Below are 22,214 nucleotides of genomic sequence, written 5' to 3'. Positions count from 1 at the left end.
TTTGTAGATTTTGTTTATTTCAAAAAAATTTTGACCGTTTAAAAAAAACACAAAAAATATCTGCTTAGTTTTTAAAATTACCAAACTTAAGAATGAAAATATTTTTTTTTAACTAAGTTTGCAAAAAAAAATATCAAAATTTGATGTTTTTGTTGTGAAATTAAGATGAATATATAAAAATAGAATTAGAAATTTATAAGAGAGTGTAAGAGAATTTTGTTGATTAAATACTTATTTTGATTTGGAAAATTTTAATTTGACCTCAATTTTGACTCTGAAATTTTAATTTATCCAATTGAAATCCCAAATATTGAATCGTGAATCGTGACTCACGTTTGAACCACATTTGTAACTTACAACGACATTAAATCCATATCCCTATATTTATTATATCTTATCGTTATAAACAATACAATAAATTTATAACTCCAATAATTAATTTATTAATTTTTATAAATAACTCATTAAATGTAATAAATATTCATATTATAGATGTCATAATAATATTATTAATCACAATAAATTTTACGTTACAAATATTTAAATTCCATACTATTTAAACTACTTATTATATAAGTCTCTTATCACTATTTCTTTAAATAACATCAAATTTAGCACAAAAAATTTATTTTTGAACTACACAATATCTCAAACTTACCATGTCAGCAACATCGCTTACTGGACAAAATTTTAAAATCAACCGCTCAATTTTTGTTAAATTAACTATTATTTCCAAATCAACAAAAACAAAGAAAAGAAAATATAAACTATAAGTAATAAGTATTCAATTATAGCTAATAAAAATGTATTCTATTATATACATAAATTCACACATAATTTGAAATTATAGAAAATATATATATACAAGTAATAGAAATATATGTAAATTAGGGTGCAAAATTACTAATGACAATAATTAGATATCAATAGTGTCTAGCCAAATTTGTAACCTACAAAGACATTGAATTCATATTCCTATATTTATTATATCTTTCCGTTATGAACAATACAATAATTTATAACTCCAATAATTACTTTATTAATTTCTAAATAACTCATTAAATGTAATAAACATCCATATTACAAATGTATTAATAATATTATTAATCATAATAAATTTTACGTTACAAATATTCGAATTACATATTATTTGAACTACTTATGTTATAAGTTTTTTATCACTATTCCTTCAAATAACATCAAATTTAGCATAAAAAAATTATTTTTGAACTACACAACATCTTGAACTTATTCAATGGAGCATCATTCTTTGGACAATATTACCAAATAAACAAACAATTGGTTTATCAAAGTTCAGGAGGTTCGTTTATGAGAAACATTAACACACACAAAAAAAAAGGAGTATTTTTGCTTTAGAAATAATTATATTAGATGAAAAGTTACAAAACAAACATATTTATTATATTTTTAAATTGAATTTACGAAAAAATACTTTAATTTTTTTTGCTTTTTATACTTTTTATATTATTTTATAATATGTTATATATAATTGTATTTTAATATCGTTAAAGTTATGCTTATTTCAATATGCTATTCATTGTTCCTTTTCTAATAATTTAAAGAAAAATATAATCAATTTTTTAATTAATTATTAACTATGATTTACTAACATTGCAGTCTTACAGGGAACACCTTTTCATGTAATTGTGAAGAAAAATATGATAAGCAAATTCAAACATTTGTTACAAGAAGAAAAAGTTTATACTATAAAAAATTTGAAAATAGAAAATGCAAATGATTTGTATAGACTAATTAAAGGTATAATAAAAGCAAATTTTTTACTCACAACTGTCGAAAAATAAATTAAAGATCCAGTTTTGAATATTATCCAACATTATTTTGAATTTGCATCGCTTGAAAGAAAAATATTAACAAGTAATTTCATTTTATACTATTTCAATTATTCCTATTAAAAATAATTTATTCAAAATTTTTTTTACACATTTTTGTTCTTTTTATTGTAGATGTCATTGGAAAATTGTATGCACTAGTAGAAGAAGAACACATAGATGTTAAAGAAAAACTCACAAAAATACGAAGAATAAAAATGATACTTAAAGAGTAAAAAAATATACAAACAATTCGTTTTTCATTTACATATATAATTATTAACAAAATACTAATAATTTTAGGAACATCGTGTTAAAAGTTACGTTGTGAAGAAATATCTAAAATAAGATAAACAAAAAATTACAACACAAATAAAGGACAAACAAATTGTTGCACTCACATCTACATTGGTGAGTGAATACAAAGATACAATCTTTTTCAAAAAAATTTAAATTCAATAAAAAATTAACTTAATAATAACTAATTTATATAATTATTTTTGTTCTAATAAAGGATATATATAGTGTTTTTTTATAGTTCATGAGTCTAAATTTGAGAGTCAACTCATTTTTTTAATTTATTATTTTTCCTTGACTACTTTATAGAATAAAAATGTATTTTTCGTTTTTCTTAACACAACTTTGAGTACAAAAATCTACATCAATCCACAAACTGAAGAATTTGCACAGCTAACTTATGGGTATTTCATAACTAATAAGTCTCAAAAATTAATTCATTTATTTAATTATTCAATTTAATAAATATAAAAAAAATCCTAAACAGGAATAAAAAAAATTACCGCCCCGCACATCACGGGACTCATTTTACTTGTGAAATTATTTACGTGACACAAATACGAAAAGCAATATGACATAAGCTCATTTAATTATATAATTTGATATAAATAGATAGATAGATAAGTTGACTCTTTAACCCATCTCATTTCTTTCACAGAGGAACCTTGTTTCTCTACCTCAACCTCTAGTATATGAGGCAAGTCAATTTTTTGGTTGCCCACGGATCAGAACTCCATTTAAGAGTCTGTTGCTGGCGATTGAATTGCTACATGCACAAGGTAAGATTCTGAGACAAGTCAATTTTATTCACCGGTCATTGTATCAGCGGTCTTCATTTCAATAACTTTAATTTCCCATTCTTCATCATATACAAAAGGTGTTTTGGCTTTGATCTTGGCCTTTAAAATGCAACAGAATCTACTTTTTTGTTAATTCTAACAATACACATCTAATTTTTTTTTTTTACCAAAGTTGTATGCATCACATGAGGAATTCATTGCTAGTTTATACTACCACCTTCAGATTATATTCCTTTAATTTCCCATTTATTTTGCATCCCACTTGGTGGGAAAATGCTTGATGGTTATTATTGTCTTTGTTGTTCAATTTATTATGCTGTAAACTTTATATATTGCAGTTTTGGCAGTTGTTCAATTTATTATGCTAGAATAAAGAGTGCACAAAATTGCATTTGCAGTCTCATATCCAATGTGGCATTTGTGCATGTGTGAAACTTTGTAGTAATTTTAGTTATGAAGCAAATAATAACCTCAAAATTCATTGAAGTTATAGAACTAGAATTATAAACAGTTAAACACAGACATTATAAGTTTATAACTCATGTGAAAGCCCGCTGAGTTCGGAATGGCGATGAAATTAGGCTAAAACAATTATCTTCCTGTGAATCAATGCTATTATGGATTTTCATTCTTAGCATAATGGTACCAACACACTACTATAGAGAGCTTGAATTCATATCATTTTTACTTCAGAAATTCCTTGTTCTCTCTAATTCTTTCTAGAATTTCTTTTCAAGTTTAGTTCCATGTGTTTGTTCCTAGATTCAGGATTAATCTTTTGTACAAGATACTTCTTAAGAAACACCTTCTTAGAAAACAGGAATCCTCTGAGGCAATAATTATTATATTTACTCATGAAATCTTATGAATGCATAGATAGTATCTCACATAAAATTGTGTAAGTATTTTCTTTCTTCTGTTTTGGAAAAGAAGTACTTTGCATATCATTTTCAAGTCATGAGTTAAAAATCTGGTAAAATTACAATTCATAATATAATTAGTTATAGACCTAAATTGGCAAATACCTCGTCAATATGAATAGTTGCTTGAGAAAATAATTGCCATAACAATACATAAAACGGTGACAGTAATTGAATAACAGAAACCAAAAAAATAAAAATAGAGACAAGACACCAAAATTTTAACGTGGAAAACCCTCTCAAGACACCAAAAAAATAAACATTTCAAGACATAAAGTGTCTGTCATCACAAAAATGGAAAAACCAAAAAGTTGATAGGAATGAAATTGTTGCTGACTATGCTGAGGGCATCACTGCAACTTCTCCTTCCAATGACTATTTCATGTTTCAAATGTGGAAAGCATATTCTTTGAATGTTGACCGCATTAGCCACATTCCTTCATCACCTTGGGAAATTGTTATTATTACAGAACCTTTTCTCTTGGTATTAGAATAGCTTACTACTATAGGCATCTAACTATTATTTTTATCCAATGATTCAATTTATGGTAAAAAAAGATTACAGAACAATATAACTTGATCCTTTTATTTTGAAAGCTTACACAATTCATGCTGGTTCTTTTTACTATCCTACATGAATCTTCCAACACAAAAGCTTTTCTAAGGCATTTGATATAGGAAAAATAATATTGTATCACACAATATCATACCTCCTAATCATGTGTATTTTGAGCAACTAAATTGGTTTTGTATGAGTTAAACAGTGCGCATTTGGAATACAAAATTAAGTGCATTTTTTAGAACCAAAACATGTATTCATTTATTTATGCATCATATAATAGCTTAGCAACTTTTGGGAAAATATTTGATGATGAGGCATAGATAGCGTTTGAATGTTTCTTGGTGTTGATATGAAAAAGGAGACAACATACATGAATACCAGATTTTGCTAAGGATATTGAAAGTTGGAAAAATGGTATTAAGTGGCCAAAGGCACACCATGGTTTCCATTAATTACTTCTTCTTTTTCAGTTTCTGGTAGCCTGGAAGATCCTCTGAGTTATGTTTTATGTGCTGCCGCCACTTTGCTTTAATTTATAATATACTATATTTAAGTGTGCGTGATGCACAAAAAAAAATATTAGAATAAAAACGAGAGCACTTTTTTTATTAAAAAAAAAAAATGGTTTAATTTCAAGCGTATACTAGTAAATGCTGCATGCGTAAGAGATAGAGACATTGTTTTGTGATGAAGTGCATATAAATCAAGGTAATAATCATAAACTTGCATTCCACCTTAAGAATGATGGTACAATAAACATGTTCAAAATACATAAAATATTCCACCTTAGCCCATGACAACAATAAAAAAATCTCGCGGCCTACAAATGCAGCCCAACAGAATACATAAATTTAATTGCAATTTTAGCCTTTATTATCTTATCTTATCTTTATCTTATCTTTATTTGTTCTTATCTTATCTTAATTTGCTTTTATCTTTCCTATCTTAATGCTCTATATATATTTAATTTTACCTTCATAATTTACAATACAATTCAATTCAATCAAAAAATACAAAATACAATATTTTTCATCTTTTCTTATCTCATTCGAAGATGAAGAAGTTCTTCACCAAATTAAATTCGTGCTACTGTCCACATTCAACTACTAACAAGAAGAAGCTATCGAAGTCTCTGCCGTCCAGTGGTCGCATCACAAAGGATCGTCGTGACAGCAGCGTCGATCACAACGAGGTTGTTGTTACCAAACCACAAAAGAAACCCATTGTGGTCTTACCCTCCGACGATTACAAGAACAACAGGGAGTGGTGGAAATCAATGCCGATCGTGGCTTTAGGGTTCGCTTTTTCCATGTCTTGAGCTCCAGATTCGTATAATGTTTAAGTGTTGTGATGTGTTCGGATCTGTGTTGATAACTGATAATTAAATTTTTATGCTACTAGAATTGCAATTGTACATAATCGAACAATTAGTTCGACTTCTATGTTTATACCATTCTATTTCAGGTGAATTTTTTCTTTAAAAAAAAACAATATTCTTCGTCTTTTCCTATATCATTTTTTCATGGTTTTATCATGTTGAATTTATGTATTCTGTTGGGCTGCATTTGTGGGCAGCGTTCTTTATTGTTGTCATGGGATATGGTGAAAGAGTAGTTTAACATGACATGCATGTATACATGCCAAACTCATAAGAATGAGATCAATATTATGTCACAGATTCATGGCAGACTGTCTTACTCTTGCACCAAAAGCAAAGAATTTGGTGATGACTTCAAGGGGCATGTCCTTGGTGTCTGGAACCTTCATATAGTTGCCTGCACATCAAGGAATCTGTTTTTGACAAATTTGAAAACAAATAAAAGCAAATGGAAGATGCTTAAAAAAGTGTACTATTTTTCATAAAATCCTAAAACGCAATTTGAACCTTCGATTTCATGATACTAGCATATTAGCTAACTCTAGTGGCAAATTTGAAGGGTTAAAATTTGACATCTCCAGGGTGTCTTTGTAACGATAACAGACATATGCAAATTCAGTTAGTTTGCCTCTGCTTTGTCTATGTCCAATTGGAATATAATAAAAAGTGACAAGTGAAGTGTTTTATTTTTTTTAAATTGGTCAAACTTGAACCAAAATTCTTCTCTCTTATTTGATCAAATCATAATACTGTATCATGAACCACTATTACTCAAATTCATTTGAGAATTTAGCTAAAGTGTTACTTTGGTGTTTCTTGACGAAGAAGAAACGATAGTCCGAACTTGTGATGTGTGACGAGCCTGAAACAGTTCCACCTGCTGTAGAAAAGCAATGTAGTGTTGCTGCGAAAGACAATCAATTGGGCCTGAGGAGGTTCAATCTTCTGAGGAATCATCAGATGGTTGGGTGAAGGTTGAGTTCTCGAAAGAAGAGGAACTCAAAAAGATTTCAATATACATAATACACTCACTTTACATGGCAATAACCTCTTTAATTAAGTCCAAAAGATCAAATATTCTATCACAATACTTCTTGAATAATTTGAATTCCACCGCAGCTTAATATATGTACAGAACATTTACTCTTGGTATTAGAATAGCTTATTATAGGCATCTAATAATATTATTAACTTTATCCAATGATTCAATCTATGGCTAAAAATGATTACACAGCAATAACTTGTTCCTTCTATTTTGAAAGCTTATACACCTCGTGCATGCTGATTCCTTTTACTGTCCTACAAGCACTGGCGGAGCCACGTTATAAGCAAGGGGGGCAATGGCCCCCTCTAAATTAATAAGGTGTACGTATAAGTCTCTAATGTTTTAGTTTAGTCTCTTTTTAATTTTTAATTTTTCTTTCTTCTTAACTTATATTTTTCATGTTGGCCCCTCCAAAAAATATTTCTAGCTCTGCTCCTGCCTACAAGAATCTTGCAACACAACAACTCTGTGAATTCTTTCCACAAATTAAACTATCATTTAGTTTTTCTCTGTGGAAAATAGCAAAAATAAAATTATAGCAAGGAATAAAAAATATACCTACAACAACAAAAGCTTTTCAATCATAAGTGCCACTATTCTAACTTTCTCCATCATGTCCTTGCTTTTCAATAACATTAAGCCAAAATCAGAAAACACAGTATCTGGTTCCCAACACCTTAATCCAGCTTAATTACCACCTCAAATGATCTTAGAATTAAATGAAGATATATAGCCAATGTATAGGATTACATCTTGATATGTACACAAGCCACCTGCAGAAGATAGTAATAAAAACATTAAAAAAGTAAATTTAATTCATCCATTTGTTTAGTACATCTAAAAAAAAACTCAAATGTTGGATACATGAAAAAAGGATATTCTATTCCCAGTGTTTCAATTTTTGTTTGATGGTAATTGTTATCATCCTTTTTAAATATGATTTTCTTTTGAAACATACGAGTTAAGAAGTATTATACATATAGCAAAAGACTGTTTCAGAGAGTAAAAAAGGATATTTCTTTAACTAAAACTGCAAACTGAGAGCTTTCCCGATAAGTGAAAGAAAAGAATGCAAATTTTGCAGTTGGCATATGAGTTCAAGTGGTTAATGTTGTTTAAAGAAAGAGAAAAAAAATTGACTTGAAGGAAAAGGAAACTTATGCATGTGTGAATTTAATTGTGGTAGCATGAGAAACATGAAGGTTAGAGAATTACCTGCTCAGAAAACTTGTCTGCGATTGACTTGAATGGTGGGGATGTGGGAAATTTTGGACCAAATTTGTTGATGCTTGTTCTCGCAGTGTTCGCCCAGCAAACCACAGAAATCAAGTTGAAGTATTAAGAGAGAGGGAGGCAGCTTTTCTGCTTCCATATTCTTCAGCTTCTCACAGTCTTCAACTATTAACTGTTGGAGGGAGGTGAGGCGAAGAAGCTGGTTGCACTCCAATGTCTCCAGATTATGAAAGTCTTGGATATGTAGAGTGGTGAGGGAGGGAAGGCGAGGCAGCGAACCCACCTCTGGGTATGACTTTATGCTCTCACACCCAAGACCAGAAATGGTGAGATGAGTGAGGTTGTCCAAGTTGCCCAACCATGATAGACCCCTCACGTGTTCCTCGCAATCTCCTACACTAAGCTCTTTCAGGTTAGCCGGCAAACCACCCTCTGGCAACCTACAAATGTTTGGGCAACCTTGTATGTCCAGAGAGTGTAAATTTGGGAGAAGACTATTCATGTCAGATGGCAATGACACAAATTTGGAGCATTGACTGATGGTGAGACGTTGAAGAGCAGCGTGTGGTGGCTCTGACTTTGAAACTGATTCCAGATTTGAACACCATTCTATCTCCAGATTCTCGAGATTGGGAAAGGCATCCAACGACAATGAAGTCAGTGAAGCACAGCTTTGATATATTTGTAGATCTACCAGATCATACTTGTGTTGTGGCTGGAGTAATTCAATTTGGCGGCAATTAAAGATTGTGAGCTTTTGCAAAGATTTGGGTAAACAATTGCCCCCCAAGGATACAACAGATGAACACCATGAGATGAGTATTTCTTGGAGGGAAGTTAGATGGTGGATGATCCTTGCCTTAAATGCACACTCCGCCACAGATTCAAATCCACTAATTGTTAAACTATCCCCATCAAGTCTCATCTCTTTACTCCATCCTTCATCAAGTTCTTGTATTTTCAGTTGGCGCACTTTGGAAACATCCGATGAGGAAGAAACAATTCTCATTAATACCTGATTAACCATATCTCCCTTTAACATTGGACAATCTCTTATTTCAAGCCTCTTAAGCTGAGGAAAGGCTTCCGAGCCAGGTAACTGCCACTTCTCCCAACTTGGCATATTATAAAATATCAATTCCTCCAGTGAGGAAAACAGTGCAATAGGCAAAGAATGTTGATGGCCTTCATTCTTGTAAAACTCCTTGCCAATGCTCTTCAGCTCATCAAACCTTTCAATGCGGAGGGACTTTAGAGATGCCAGCTGTCCAAGTGAAGGCAGCATGTAGCAATTCTTGCAAAACTTGAGAGATACACTTGTCATGTTTTGGTACAAGGAATGCCCAATCCAATCTGGAAATTTTTTACCTTTGTATCCATCAACGGTCAACTTTTTCAAGCCAGTGTGTGGTTGCAAGCGCCCCCAAGTATATCTTGTTCATCAGTATGTGTGTTTGAGACCATATCATCACCTGAAGACAGAGACCATTTCAACAATAAGTCGTCAATGTGCTTCTTATCTATTATCCTTGCACTCCTTGCCTCATTTGCATCAACCACCTTCTCCAATTTCTGAATCTCAAGTGATCCATGAAGATTTAAAAGCCCTCCTAACTCTTGGATTCCATTGTCTTCTTGTTTTCCCACCACAAAGTTGCTTAAAATGTGCAACTGTTTTAATTTGCCCATTCCTTTTGGCATTTTTTCCAGAGGCGTACGCCTTATATTAAGATGCCGCAAATTCACAAGATTATACATGCCATTGGGCAGCATAGTCAGCTTTGAACAGCCTTCTAACTTCAAAGTTTGTAGATTGCACAAGTTGCATAATGACTCAGGCAATATCTTAACATCACTCCAAGATAGATCCAAATAACGCAATTGGATCAATTTTTTAGCTATTGAATATTGAAATATATCGAGTGTATCAAAGGACAAAACTCTCAAATATTTATTCTTTGACAATATGTCACATTGTAATGTTGTGCGTGGTTTCCAGAAAGGAGATCCATTATTGATATACAATAATGTCCTCAAAGATTTGTTTTTACTAGAGGAGCATGTTTTCACAGGAATCGAATGATTGTATGACAAATGCCGAGTTAGAATACTCATCTCTTCTTTTTCACCAAATCTACAACAAAGATCTCCAGCAAGAAAAGTTGCCAAGTCATGCATGAGATCATGCATCACAAAATACTTCTGAATATAGTTCTGGACCTGCTTGAAAAATAGTCTTGAAGCCAATTCATCAAAACACTCGCAACCAACTTCTTCTAAAGTCTCTCCCCTCTTTGGAGGCCGCAAAAGATCTTCAGCCATCCATAGCAGGATTAATTCATCCTTATCGAATTGATAATCTTTGGGATACAATGAACAATAAACAAAGCAACCTTTTAAATGAGTAGGCAGATGATGGTAACTTAATAACAATGCAGGAACAATCTTACAATTTGCTAAACGAAATTCCCAAATGTCACTTGATAGTATTTTATTCCATTCTTCAACATGACGCTCTGAGCGCAACAACCGTCCAAGTGTTTCTGCAGCTAACGGCAAGCCATCACACCTCTTGACAATCTTTCTACCTATTCTTTCGAGTTCTGAGCTCCCATTTGTTTCAGGAAAGGATGCATTGTCCGCAAAAATAGACCAACAATAATCATCTGACAGTTGATTGAGGGTGTAAGAGTTATAGTGTTGGACTATTCGACCAACATTTACCTTGCGGCTAGTTAGGAGAATAGTGCTTCCCTTTGTCCCATGTTGAAAAGGGGTGATAAAACTATTCCACTTATCAGCATCTTCACTCCAAACATCGTCCAAAACAATGAAGAACTTCTTTTCTGACAGTTTTTTCTTCAAATCTTGTTGAAGTAAATCAAAGCTGTCAAGACTACAAACACCCGAAGAGATCCCCTTTATAACATTCTTAGTAGTCTCAACAACATCAAAATTTTCAGAAACACAAATCCATGCTTTCAGATCAACCCCGTCCATCAAATCCTTATTGTTGTAGAGCCATTGCGCTAAAGTAGTTTTACCAACACCGCCCATACCAAGAATAGAGATGACGGACAAGTTATGATGATTGTTGTCATTGAGCATCTTGATTAGTGCCTGTTGGTCACCATCCCTGCCGAACACATTCCCCTTCACAAGAGAAGTGGATGGAGGTCTCCACGAGGAGCTTCCTGTTGGAATCTCTTTGAGACCAAGGGTATCTTTGCGAGTCTCAAGATCTGCTATTCTTTCAACCACCTCTTCTATCTTGGTTACCATCTCCCTACTAGATAGATCAAGGAAGTGAGGAAGACGAATGCGTACCTTGTTGTGAATTTGAGCTTTGATGAAGACACGGTCCAGCAAGTCATCAGCATTGTAGAGAGCATCTTTGAGACCATCAAGCCACTCCCTGACGAGTTCGTTTCCAAACTGCTTCTGCTCAGCATCAGCAGCCAGAGCTTTGGCAGCCAAGATAGCAGTCTTCAGCCTGTCAACCAACTTCCGATCCAGCTTCTTGCCCACCACCAAGTTGACAAACTCAGATGAAATGAGCCTGTCAAGAACAACGTTGGCCAAGCCATTAACTAAAGCTCCAATCACAAGTGCTTCAGCCATGATATGATACGGATCACAACAACAGCGAACTAATCAGTGAGAGATTGTAATCTTCAGAATTTAACAAAGAGAGAGCAATGTTTCAATAATGATTGCAAGGTAAGGTATTCACTATGCAGCCTTGAAGGCATACAGCGAGATATCACCAGAGTTGGTTCATTCAGCAAAGAGACGTTGGCATCACGTGGTATCGACCTCCGAGGTAAGATAAAATAATTCCCAGCAGTGGAGTGCATAGCTGGCTTTGCACGTTGGGTGAGGAAAAAAAAGTTGGACGGTTAAGAATGACAACCATTATTGTTAATATAGCTTATTTCGATCCCTCTGTATATTTTTAAATACGACATTTCTGTAATTAAATTTAGAATATTGGGTTTGGAGAAATAATATTTTTTTTATTTTATTTTAGAAAAAAATCCTAAAAGTAGAACTTTATTTTAATACATATGAATATGAATATACTTTTCTGACTTAAGACATTTTTCAAGAGTGTTTCCTATGGTAAGTATGCGCTTAATGAAAATTTTTCAAGGCCAAGTTTTCCAGTTACTGAACTTACCCGCCATTCGAATTCAGAAGTTTACTTCTTCACCTCCCTTCGTCTCTCGCCGTCGCTGCCGCTCACCATCGCCGTCTCGTGCGCTCACCACCGTCGTCACGTGAGCTCGCCGTCGCAGCTCACAATCGTCGTCTCGCGCGCTCACCGTCGCTGCTCCCAATCGTCGCAAGCCTCCTTGGCTCATCATCATAGCTCACATCGTCGTCTCGTCGCTCACCATCGTGCACTCACTAGATAATCATTCTCTGATTCACTCTCTATCTTCTCTTTCTTGCTCATTACCTCACTTCTTCTGTCGTTTCAGTGTCGAAGAAGGTGCGTGTGGCTATGATGATGATGATGATGAACAACAATGGCCAAACGAGGCAGAAATGGTATGTTTCGTTTTTCCTAAACTTGGTTCTGTGAATTGGGGAGGTTCTGAGATTATAGGGTTTTTAAGTTTGGGGGCTTAGCTTCTGAATGTGTATTGTTTCTGGTTGTTGGGGTTCTAGGTTCTGATTGATAGAGAATGTATGTTTCTGATTGTTAAGGTTCTAGGTTCTGATTGTTAGAGAAGGTATATTTAACTTCATTTTATATATAATTAAGTGCTGGATTTGAGATTTTTGTGGTATAAATAACTGAATGCCCTGGTTTAGAGGGTCAAACTTGTAAGGAATTGTATATTTCAGTGGAGGTGGAATAATTGAGGAAAAACATATATATATAAAAGTAAAAGTAATTTTTGAGTGAGCTTTTAAAAAAAGATCTTTTTTTGAGTTATCTTTTTTTAAAAGATTTTATAGAGAGGTAAAAGTAATTTTATGTTTGGATATCTCATGTAAAAAGGTCTTTTTATCAATCAATTATGTTTGGGTATAACAATATAAAAGTACTTTTTGTTTATTTATTACATGAAAAACATCTTTTTTTTAAAGAAAAAAGATCTTTTAAAAAAAGATGTAAATTACAGCTTCTCAAAAAAGATCTTTTTTTGATTTTACTAGTGCTTTTACTTTTACTACTAGAAATTTGCCAAACACGTTAAAAAATAAAAAAAGATCTTTTTTCATTGAAAAAAGATCTTTTTTTAACAAAATAATGACGCCCAAACATGCACATAATGAGAATATAGAATGAAAAGTGAAAAGTGCCTTTTTGATTAAACATTCAGTCCGATTCAATACTCTTTCAAATGTCGTGATTCATTCTTGTGCAACCTGCAGGTAGCTGAAGTGAGACAGAGAGTTTCTAACATGGCAGGGGTTACGAACGAGGAAGTTCGAATTGTGGCATCTTCCTATCGAATTTGTCCTTTAGGGGCTCATATTGGTCAGCAGGTACTTAAGTATATGTCTTTCTATTATGACAGTACAATTTTAACTCAATGATTGATCTTGAACACAAGTTTTATCAGAAACGTGATTAAGCAACCAGAGCTGTTTACTTATTCTATTTCCTGGCAGCTTTCTCATGTAATTTCCCCTGAAATTCGAATGAGTTCTATTCCACTGTTTGATAAATGGTCCTTGGGATTTTATCTTGTATGTGTTACTTTTTCAGGAGATTTTGAAGAGCAAGTTCGGTGCAGGTTCATCAGTGATCATGAAGTCTTGTTGTTTTCTCTTAAGTATTTTGTTGAAGTTTTCACCCCATCACTTGTAAATTATCCTGTCAGCTGCATTCACTCGGATGTGTGCCACTTCTGTGGAAACAATTAGTCTTACAACTTGGGCCTAGTGTCAATTGTGATACTAACTAGCTCGTTGGCATTTCAACTGTCAGTTATGATCTTGTGTTATTCTCATTTTCATTGTTGTATCTTTTCTTACCTTCTCTTCCACTTTATATTAAAAACCTTGTTTGGCTAGGGATTTCTATGTATATCCTTGCTGCCTACTCCAATTATGCATTTTTTTATTAATAATATGCTGAGTTACTTATTCAAAAGTGGGGAAAAAATAATTTTCTGCAGACTGAACAGAAGTAATGATGCTTGGTATCAATGGACCTTGGATCACCAAATCATAATTTTCTTGCATGAGTTATTATTTTTTTTTCTTTAGTCATAAACTTTGATATTTGAACTTTTATGAACTTGTTATGTATTATTTTTTCAGAAATGCCTTCCTCGATGCTGATTAGTCACTGATTGAGAAGATTAGAAGAAATACATTTGTGTCTGGAAGTCAAGGCACTGCAATCATTGCACCAAAACTAATTCGCGCGACTCCTGACCTTGTTACCGAATTGGAGGATTTGTCTCAGCCATGGACTCGGTCCCTCAACTGATCAAATGGCTATTTGCTCGCAAAACCTCTGTTAAATTGTCTTTATAAAGTTCTAGTCCAAACACAGTAGGAGGGGGGAGGAGAGTTAGCGAGAAGAGTTTGTTTGTAACCCGCATTCTGTATTATACATTTATTTTTATTTTATAATATTTGATTAATTTAATTAAAAATACAGAATTATATATATGAAATTAAAAAAGCGTAGCTTCTGAGAATTGGCAATGTCTGAGTAGGCATTTTCCACTAAAGCGTCTCCAAAACAAAAAACATAGTAACAAATCCTAATTGAATATAAAAACGTGCATAAAAATTAAATTATTTTAAGATTTATTTATTTTCTCACTTTTTTTACTTATTTAAACTTAACAAAATTAGTTAATAATGTGATTTCTCTAATAAAATCTAGACTTTAAATTTTCGTTTTACATTGAAAAATATATCTTTCAAAAAATAAATTTAAATCAATTTTTGATTAGAAGGCAGTCAGTCACGGAAGAGCTTGTTTCATAATCACATCAAGAACTAAAACATAACTACCAAAGACAACAAATCTCACATTATCATTCTTTAAAGGTTTAATTACTCTGTTGGTCCCTATAGTTTCATAAAATTTTCAATTAGGTCCCTATACTTTTTTTCTTTTTAATTGGGTCTCTACACTAATTTTTTTTTTCAATTAAGTCCCTCTTAGTAGTAATTGGCTTAATTTTATAGGGATCCAATTAAAAAAAAAAAGAATTGGTATAGGGACCTAAATAAAAGGAAAAAAAAGTGTAAGGACCCAATTAAAAAAAAATTTGGTGCAAGGACTCAATTAAAAAGAAAAAAAGTATAGGGACCTAATTGAAAATTTCGCGAAACTATAGGGACCAACAGAATAATTAAACCTTCTTTAAATTCATAGCTGTCAAGAACGGAAGGCTTCATCAAGCCATTTCTCGCCTCAACCTAAGTCCCTGCCTCTGCCTATAAGCCTTCTTTGCTTTCAACTCATACGCTTCTTCCACTGGCTTTCGTCTCTTTCGGATTCGAAAAGTTGCTGCCATTAACTTCACTTCATCAAGCCAGGAAAGAAGCTCGACATCCTATTAGAAGAGTTTCTTTATTTAGTTAAAATTTTCCAAATTTACATTATACAAAAATTAAAAGATTTTAAAATAAAATTTTGAAGATGAAATCTTTCTGGATTTTATCCATAATTTAATGTAATCTAAACCACTTTAATTTAAAAAGTGAAGCTTATATTAAATGTGAAGAGAAAAAATCTTCGAACGAAATGTAATCTTTGTGGAAGTTCCCTTAATTTAATTTAATCTAAACAACTCTAATCTAAAGTGAGGTTTCTATAAATGTGTTATTAGGATTACACCAAACACAAAATTAAACCAAGAAACTAAGAAGAAGAAGAACCAAGAAACTGACCTACAGAACGCAGAATGATTGCAAAGGAAATAGATGACGCAGCAATGACTGAAGAAGAGCTAGATGCTCTTTTAATGATGGATACCAAGGAGATGATGGAAGATCTGTTTGACTTGGACGATAATCAACCACTGCATTCTTGGGATGACACTCTTTCAAAGATGGATATAGAGGATAACCCAGAAAAGATGAAAGAGGAACTGGACACCTTTTTCATGATGGATACGAAAGAGAATTGGGAAGAGACGGAAGCTACCAAGCATTCTCAGCCTCAGCCTCAGCTCCAGCCGCATACAACGAACATGGAAGAGCAATGTGCTATTGACGTCCATGTTAATCAACCACCTCAGCTAGAATCTCCGCCTCAGCCTTGCTCCCAGCCTCTGCCTCTGCCTCAGCAAGAATCTCCGCTTCAGTCTCAGCATCAATCCAAGTTGCAGACGGATATAAGCAAGATGATGGATCAATTTTTCAATAACACTTGGGGTTATCAACCACCGTTAGAGATGATTGCCGCAGTGGGTGGTCATCAACCACTTCAATCTCAACCGCAACCTCAGGACTGGACTTGGGAGGAGAACAAAGCCTTTGAGTCAGTTATCTCCAATTGTTTCTAGGATACTATACACAATCGCTGGGAAACTGTGGCCGCTCGCCTCCTTGGAAAGACTCCGGCACAGCTGCAAGAACGATTCATAAAACTGATGACCGACGTTAATGCCATAAAAAACGGTTATCCCGAGAACATGATGATACCTAGCTGTGCCTGCTACCCATTGGAACACAGCCCTCTCTCCATTCCCATCGTCAATGCAACACCACCACTTCCACCGCCTCATTGGACTCATCATCATCTTCACAGGTGGCTACTCTAAATATTTTCATTCTCTTTTTATTTCTTTATTTATTTTTTGCCCAAATAGATATATGGATACTCTGTTTCTCTGTTATGTAAATACATCTTGGTAATATTATCATGGTAGGATGGAGGCAATGGCGGCCACAACAGACATGGCAGTGCCAATGCAAATTACCTTACCGTTATCAGCCATATCAGGGGCAACAAGAGAACAAAACCGACATGGCAACAGTAACATAATCCAACACCAACCTTTACCTATGGCTTCTAGTGACAACAATAAATGGCAACAAATAGTTCATTGGACTTTACAAGAGCACAAGTACGTATTAATTATATGTTTGTCGTTTAAAGGTCAGACAGAAAGAACTTTCCTATAAAATCTGCTAATCATTCATTATATCAAACTATCTCTTTCACAGGTTGTTTCTCCAAGGCTACGAAGAATTAGGAAAACAATGGTCAAGAATTTCAAGTGAATATGTTAAAACAAGAACTTACGCACAAGTTATTAGTCACTCTCAAAATTTTTTTGAACGCCAGGAGAAAAGAGCTAGAGGAGAAAATCTAAGAAGAAAGAGTATACATGACATAATTGATTATCGTACGTGGTTTTTTTACTATTCTAAAAATTATTTAATTTGTTACTCTAAATTCTTTGAATTATTTAATCATGGTAGTTATTCTATTTTAATTAATGTTTTATGTAAGAACTATAACATAATATGTGTGTTTTATTGGACCAAAGAGAATTTACGAAAAGTGGAGGAGACTATTCAAGCAAGAAAAATATATAAATGATGGACTGAATATTTGTTTTAGTAGTATATTTAGTTTGGTTTAATTATTACCTTAGTTTTTTTTTTTTTCTAAAATGTGAATGTATGCTAATTTGACATGATTAGAGGGTAGCATATGGCTTAGTTTGATCAATGGTGTAGGAATATAGGTATGTATAGAACAATAGTGTAAGTATTGAAATATTTGATCCCCTAGCTCTCTCGCTCTGATGGCAATGCCGAAGGAGTGGTGGGCTAGGCAAAGCCATCGAGACTTTAGGTAGGAACAAGGTATCTTTTTAAATAATTATTAGTTTAAAATATATTAATTTAAGTGAGAATTCTTTGAAAGTTTTTTTATAATAGAATATAGAATATTTATATATAATTTTTTTCAAAATTACTATATACATATTAAAAATTAGTCACTAAATTAATCATCATATATTATATATAAATACATATATTGTCTAATTTAATTTTGCTTCTTAAAACATATTAATTATATACTGTTAAATACTAACTAATAAAGTCAGAACGATAACATTCATAATAGTTACAAGTTACAGGAGATGGTTATTCACTATGATTTGACATTTCTCTTAAATTCTATTCAAATTGATAATGTAAAAATATTAATTCAAAGTAGAATAAGTGTAACTCTGGCAACCATTTTTTCCTTAAGTTCAGAATAACGCACTTGCTTGTGATATACAATTATCACTATTATAACCAAGTAACTTTCATCCAAACCACAATTTTAGAATTCAAACTAAGATTCAAAATGCTATCAATACTAATTAAGATGACATTTCAAAGCCTTTTCCATAATTGAATCAATGTTCTTGTATAGATGGACAAGCAAGTTCATTGAACTATCTCCAAGACCTAGCTCAACTCAGATCAAATAATTAAAGGCTGAGTGTAGGGGTGTCCGCGGATCGGATCGGATCGGATATGGCCGAAAATTCGATCCGATCCGCACAATTTTCATCGTTCCAATGATAACTAGTTAAATAATTAAAATTACACTAATTAATTTACATGGATTAGCTCCCACAATTAGAGGAACAGGTACAACTTGGGAAAAGAGCACAAGAAGGTAAAAATAATGCAAAATAATAACAATACAACAAAAAATACAAATTAGGAGAAAAACCACCCAGAAATTTTTGGTGATTGTGCGCACGAACTTTCATTTCACATGCTGCTACGGAAACAAACATCCTCCGTAAAACGGAAGCATGACTTATCTACCAAAACAATGTAATAGGAGCCTCTTGAAACTTGTTGTAAAACCAGATAGATAGAGTCACACAGTAACACTGCCACATTTATGTAGCTTAATGTAGAATAAACCGAAGAAAAATGTCATTGGAGTATGGGGGCTGTGTCTAACTCAATGGCAGCATTAGGTGATTCTAATTTGCAGTTCAATCACTTAATAATCCAGTATCACGTGAAATGATCTTGCCGTACAACCGTAATTAAGTTAAGGATTTTCATGGTGTGTCTCAAAATCATGTTGGTAACCGCAGGGGTAGGAAACCAAATGGTTTGGGAAAACATGCTGTCAAGGATTCCAATGTCGATGGCAATGCCAATGTTGTGGAGGTTTCTAGGGCACAAAACAATGATGGTAAATATAGCGGTAAGCGCAGGGATAGGAAACCAAAAGAATTGAGAAATGATGCAGTTAAGGACTCTAATGGCAGCTGCAATGGCGGGGCTTCAGAGGCAAAGGAGAATGATGGTGAGACACCACAAAAGAATGATCACATAGCAAAGGGTGATCACATTCACCCTCCATCTGGCATAGAAATAAAGGTAAAGGAGGAGATTGAAGAGGATGATGACGATGCACTCTGCAAAAGAAGGCGAAAGGTTCCAAGTGTATGTATCTATAATTTTATATATGAATTTACCCTTACCCTTTACTTTGCATTTGATATTATGCCTTTATGTGTTGCTTTGCAGTTGAATTTGGAACATTATTGGCATGATGATAAAGCCAATGCAACAAAATGCACAAAGTACGGAGAAAAACTCATGCAAGAGCTGGAGAAGCCTTACTGTGAGGAAGAGTATAAGAAGCTTTTTAAATATATGAAACATAGAAAGCTAGTCGAATACCATAAAGAGCATCGCAGCGGCCCTAGGACCTGTAAGAGAAGTTATCTTGGGAAATCTCTTCTTAATCATCCTGTTGGTAAGGCAAGTATCTTTGTATTTTTGTCCTTGAATAGTCGCCAAATGTAGCTCAAAGCTGTATACTTCAATTTGAATTAGAACTGATTCATTCACTACAATCAATTATTTTAATAGAACATGGAATCACTTAAAAGTGACAGAGAGTACTTATCTTACCAGAATGGTCCTTAAATACATGAAATGGAAAGATGCTTTTGTCTAGCTTCATTAGATGTTTCAGAAGACTAGCAACAATGAGTTATACTTATATGCTTATCTTGCAGATCTGAACAAAAAACTAAAATCAGTTAGTGGTGATAATTTTTTGTCGTTTTAACTCCAAGAGATGCAACAAATTAAAATTGCAACTTGAGGAGGAGGTTTTAAACTTTTGCACAGCCAAGGTAATAATAATAGTTAAAACATTTAATTGAAAGGATTATTAAATTCAAATGTGAAAGAAAAGAAAAAAGAGAAAGAAGGTGAAAGGGAAATGCTAGAGCTAACATTTTTAGTATAAAAAATATAAAAAGTTAGTGTTTGTTCAAATATAAGATTAAAAAGAATATATTAGTAAGCTAACATTTTTCATTTTAGATAGAAGTTAGAAAAACTTTCTATCTATTTCCATAGAGCCATGCATGCAATCATGGTGAAGCTTCAAATCTCAAACAACTTCAGCAGCTTCTGTTGTCTTAATTCCCAGCTCTTCTCCTTCTTCCAACACCATTGCTTCTCTAAGACATTTGGCTGTCATCTCTACTAAATGAACACAACAATAAACTACCGATGTACACATTTGATGTAGGAAAATAATATTGTATCACACAATATCATACCTCCTAATCATGTGTATTTTGAGCAACTAAATTGGTTGTGTATGAATTAAACAGTGCGCATTTGGAATACAAAATTAAGTGTATTTTTTAGAACCAAAACATGTATTCATTTATTTATGCATCATTTAATAGCTTAGCAACTTCTGGGAAAATATTTGATGATGAGGCATAGATAGCGTTTGAATGTTTCTTGGTGTTGATATGAAAAAGGAGACAACATACATGAATACCAGATTTTGCTAAGGATATTGAAAGTTGGAAAATGGTATTAAGTGGCCAAAGGCACACCATGGTTTCCATTAATTACTTCTTCTAAAGGTAGCGTTTGGTTGAGAGACAGAGACGAAAATACGAGACTGAGAGACAGAGACTAAGAAACAGGATTGAAATAAATCTCAGTATTTTGTTTGGTGCAAAATGGGAGACAGGAATTGAAATAAGAATGAAACTCTAATTTAATTTGCACAAAGGGTAAAATTAGAATTAATAAATTGAAATGAAAGTATTTTAGGTATAAAATGTTATTAAAGTTTCAGTCTCCATCTCTAAAAATTTCAGTCCCCTGTGTCCCTACTTTTTGGAGGTACTGAAATACTGAAATTTTAGAGACAGAGACAGAAACTTTAGTACCAGTCTCTGAACTAACAAACACGATACTGAGTCTCAGTCTCTCAGTCTCTGTCTCAGTACCTCAAAACAAACGCTACCTTTCAGTTTCTGGTAGCCTGGAAGATCCTCTGAGTTATGTTTTATGTGCTGCCGCAACTTTGCTTTAATTTATAATATACTATATTTAAGTGTGCGTCATGCACAAAAAAAATATTAGAATAAAAACGAGAGCACTTTTTTTATTAAAAAAAATAAAATGGTTTAATTTCAAGCGTATACTAGTCAATGCTGCATGCAGAAAAGACAGAGACATTGTTTTGTGATGAAGTGCATATAAATAAAGGTAATCATAAACTTGCATTCCACCTTAAGAATGATGGTACAATAAACATGTGCAAAATTGAACTACAAGCAAGATATCTTTGTTCTAACTAACTAACAAACTAACTGACATATTAAAGTTGATGGTTTCAGTGGCTAAGAGAAGGGGGGGTTGAAACAATGGTGGTTCCTTCATGGGTGATTTGCAATTTGTCCCAGATTTCCTTTGCCGTTGTGCATCTTGATACCCGTCGGTACTCTTCGAAGCTGATAGCACAATTGAGCAGATTTATTGCCTTGGCATTTAACTCCACCTTCTTCCTATCTTCCTCAGTCCATCTTGCTTCTGGTTTGAGAGAAATAACTCCTTCTGCACTTGTGGTAGTTGGAAATTGAGGCCCTTCGAGAATAATCTTCCAAAGTCTGTAATCCACTGCTTGTACGAATATCTTCATCCTCTCCTTCCAATAGGTATAATTTTTCCCATTGAAAAGAGGGGGTCTGTTGCTTGATTGTCCTTCAGTTAGATTATAAGACACCACATTTGCGCCACTGTTTTCTGCCATGAGGATCTTTACTCCAAGCTGCAAAGCTTGATCTCTTTGAGACCAAGCTCTGATACCAATTGATGGTTTCAGTGGCTAAGAGAAGGGGGGG

At 33.4% G+C, this 22,214-nt stretch overlaps 3 protein-coding genes and 2 long non-coding RNA genes across 8 annotated transcripts in view; 2 read left to right on the top strand and 3 right to left on the bottom strand.

Annotated features, from left to right (window-relative positions):
- Positions 2,781–6,962, top strand: LOC110268622. The gene is made up of 2 exons (XR_002356870.1): positions 2,781–2,926; positions 5,484–6,962. It is a non-coding gene; the product is annotated as an uncharacterized LOC110268622 (long non-coding RNA).
- The window catches only part of LOC110262395 (putative disease resistance protein At3g14460), a 98,992-nt gene continuing 84,204 nt past the window's right edge, over positions 7,427–22,214 (bottom strand). The window contains exons 4-5 of the mRNA XM_021115128.1: positions 8,068–9,114; positions 7,427–7,625 (exon numbers count right to left, since the gene is read on the bottom strand). The gene's annotated coding sequence lies outside the window, so the exon portion shown is untranslated. The remainder of the gene's footprint in view (positions 7,626–8,067; positions 9,115–22,214) is intronic.
- LOC107626589 (putative disease resistance protein At3g14460) lies at positions 8,072–9,409 on the bottom strand. Its single transcript, XM_016329494.1, has one exon. The coding sequence runs from the start codon at positions 9,407–9,409 to the stop codon at positions 8,072–8,074; it is 1,338 nt and encodes a 445-aa protein (XP_016184980.1).
- On the bottom strand, positions 9,481–11,706 carry LOC107622651 (putative disease resistance RPP13-like protein 1). Its single transcript, XM_021114317.1, has one exon. The coding sequence runs from the start codon at positions 11,704–11,706 to the stop codon at positions 9,481–9,483; it is 2,226 nt and encodes a 741-aa protein (XP_020969976.1).
- Positions 11,976–14,119, top strand: LOC107622709. 4 transcript variants are annotated; one of them, XR_002356867.1, is made up of 4 exons: positions 11,986–12,639; positions 13,474–13,587; positions 13,811–13,838; positions 13,926–14,119. It is a non-coding gene; the product is annotated as an uncharacterized LOC107622709 (long non-coding RNA). The 4 variants fall into 4 exon arrangements; XR_002356865.1 differs by having other exon boundaries at positions 11,976–12,824; positions 13,811–14,119; XR_002356866.1 differs by having other exon boundaries at positions 11,979–12,639; positions 13,665–14,119.

The sequence above is a fragment of the Arachis ipaensis genome, chromosome B02 (assembly GCF_000816755.2).
Source record: "Arachis ipaensis cultivar K30076 chromosome B02, Araip1.1, whole genome shotgun sequence".
Classification (NCBI taxonomy): Eukaryota; Viridiplantae; Streptophyta; class Magnoliopsida; order Fabales; family Fabaceae; genus Arachis; species Arachis ipaensis.
The sequence above is the reverse complement of the archived record's forward strand: the minus strand, read 5'-3'. Positions and strand labels throughout refer to the sequence as shown.

Bases quoted from the DNA above. Each gene is read 5' to 3' on its own strand.
- LOC107626589 (XM_016329494.1), bottom strand. From the start codon at position 9,409: ATGACAAGTGTATCTCTCAAGTTTTGCAAGAATTGCTACATGCTGCCT.
- LOC107622651 (XM_021114317.1), bottom strand. From the start codon at position 11,706: ATGGCTGAAGCACTTGTGATTGGAGCTTTAGTTAATGGCTTGGCCAAC.